Source organism: Castanea sativa, chromosome 8 (assembly GCF_040712315.1).
Source record: "Castanea sativa cultivar Marrone di Chiusa Pesio chromosome 8, ASM4071231v1".
Classification (NCBI taxonomy): Eukaryota; Viridiplantae; Streptophyta; class Magnoliopsida; order Fagales; family Fagaceae; genus Castanea; species Castanea sativa.
Genome location: NC_134020.1, coordinates 3,082,072 through 3,084,103, shown reverse-complemented (window position 1 = coordinate 3,084,103; position 2,032 = coordinate 3,082,072). Strand labels below are relative to the sequence as shown.

Here is a 2,032-nt window from a genome sequence, read left to right as displayed (position 1 = left end):
TTAGATAATAATAAAACTTTATTAATCACAACATTAAGTCATACATAATATCATACATAGCATCATATAATAGAATTTAAGGACACACATCCCAACATTCTTTAGGTGTCACCCTTTACTTAAGTCCCTAGCCCACGCTTTCTTCGTACCTCCTCTTTACCTAAGGCCCAAAACTTATCCTTTTCTTTCCATGGGATAGGCTCCCCCATTTTTCATTTCTAAGGACCAAGTCTTTCTTCCTTTTTTTCTATCTCCATGAGTCAGGCCTTTTCCATTTTTTTAAGGGCCTGACTCTTTATTACATTTTGAACCTCAATAGGGTCTTCATTATACTTAACTATGTGAGCTGTATATATATTTACATGCCCCCACATGGATTCACAGATCAGGTATGGACAGTTAGAAGACACTCTAGTAGACGACTAAAGCTTTATTAACACTTGAAACAGAAATAATTCGTTTTACATCTGGGACGTGAATGAGCACAGCTGCTCAATTTCACAGCATGAAAACAAATGAAAAGTAAATCCTTAGATTGAAATACAAAAGACCAAACCAATACATCTTATTTGTAGAACTGAAAATTAATTATCTTGGACTAAACTAAGGAATCAATTCTTGGTATTCATGCTGTTTTTCACGGCCTCCGCACTTTCTTTGATGCTTTCCTTTGATTCTTCAGTCTTGCCCAGCACAGTGTCTTTGGTCTTCTGGGCTGTGTCTTTGGCTGAACCCCATGCTTCCTGTGCTGTTTGCTTCGCCTTCTCAGTGACATCTTGGGCCGTTGCTGACATCTTGCCTGCCGTATCTTTTGTATTCTGGCTCACCTATGGTTGCATCAATCACTTGGTAAGAAATGGCAACAAGTTAGGAAAAGAGTAATGCAACAAATATAGATATATGGAAGAATTTGTTGTTACATGTTCTGCAGTAGAGTAAGCCTTATCTTTGACAGTTTCACCAGTCTTCTTCGCTTCATTTGCCCCTTGTTTTAGTGCATCAGTGGCTGCTGATGAAGCCTCTGGATTTGAACTCGCCTATGATATTGTAGCACATCTTCAAATCCGTCAAATGCAAGCATAATATATGATAAAGTATGTTGATAAAATATATTCTCAAGGCAAAATTACAACCATAACTTCTAGGACAAGTATGGATGCACTATAGTTAGACATCTCATAGTGATATTTCAATTCAAGAATTGAGTATGAAATCATGCCAAAACCAGCCAATAATGGGCTAAGAAACCTAAATTAGAATATGGGCATTGCGACTCAAAATTACATAAAGCTCGTACTCAATGCAAAAAACTTTTATTTTTGCAATATCTGAGAGAGGAGTGTGGAGAGATCAAAATCATGGTCCCAACAAATTTGGACACTGATATTGACTATGAAACATGACTCACTTGAATAGGTCTTGGAGTACATGCCGCAAACAGCCTAGGGTTCCAAGTGCTTCTCCTGACAATTGCTGATCCAGCATGACCAAATTTTGGGAGGGAGATGATTAAAGTTAAGCTTGCCATTTTTCACAGTTTCTTTTCGATGTGCTTTTACTCTATATGGATTTTCCCAAAAACTGAGTATATAAATAAGGATGAGCATCCAGTTGGAGCTTTGTGTTGTGCAAGGAGAGTACTTTCCGCATATGATTGGTTTGAAAACTATCCTAATGGTCAATAGGACCCAGTATTCTAGGACAATAGTTCACAGTTAGTAAAGGTCATCAAGTGGGCACATACTTTGTGTTCCACGAATTCTTACTTAAATTTGTACGATAATATTTCAAAGCAAAGGTTCACGCTTGACGTGTCAAATTAACCATGTTGTCAGGATTTACATATAAATCGCTTAACTAAGGTTCATGCCATCCGTCTTCCTAAAATAAATAAGAGAGAAATTTAGGAACCAAAAAAAATAACAATAAACCACACAGTAGCTTTCCTACTCACCTCTTAAATTAAAATACCATTTTGGTATAGTTCTCCCCTAAATTTAGAGAATGCCGTTCATTCCATAATAAAAAGTGT

At 36.9% G+C, this 2,032-nt stretch overlaps 1 protein-coding gene across 1 annotated transcript; it reads right to left on the bottom strand.

Moving 5' to 3' along the window:
* Positions 1-412: 412 nt before the first annotated feature.
* On the bottom strand, positions 413-1,690 carry LOC142608364 (uncharacterized). The gene is made up of 3 exons (XM_075780124.1): positions 1,409-1,690; positions 921-1,037; positions 413-827 (listed from the first exon to the last, which is right to left on the bottom strand). The coding sequence occupies exons 1-3, from the start codon at positions 1,526-1,528 to the stop codon at positions 612-614; spliced, it is 453 nt and encodes a 150-aa protein (XP_075636239.1). The 5' UTR covers positions 1,529-1,690; the 3' UTR covers positions 413-611.
* Between the last annotated feature and the right edge of the window lie 342 nt (positions 1,691-2,032).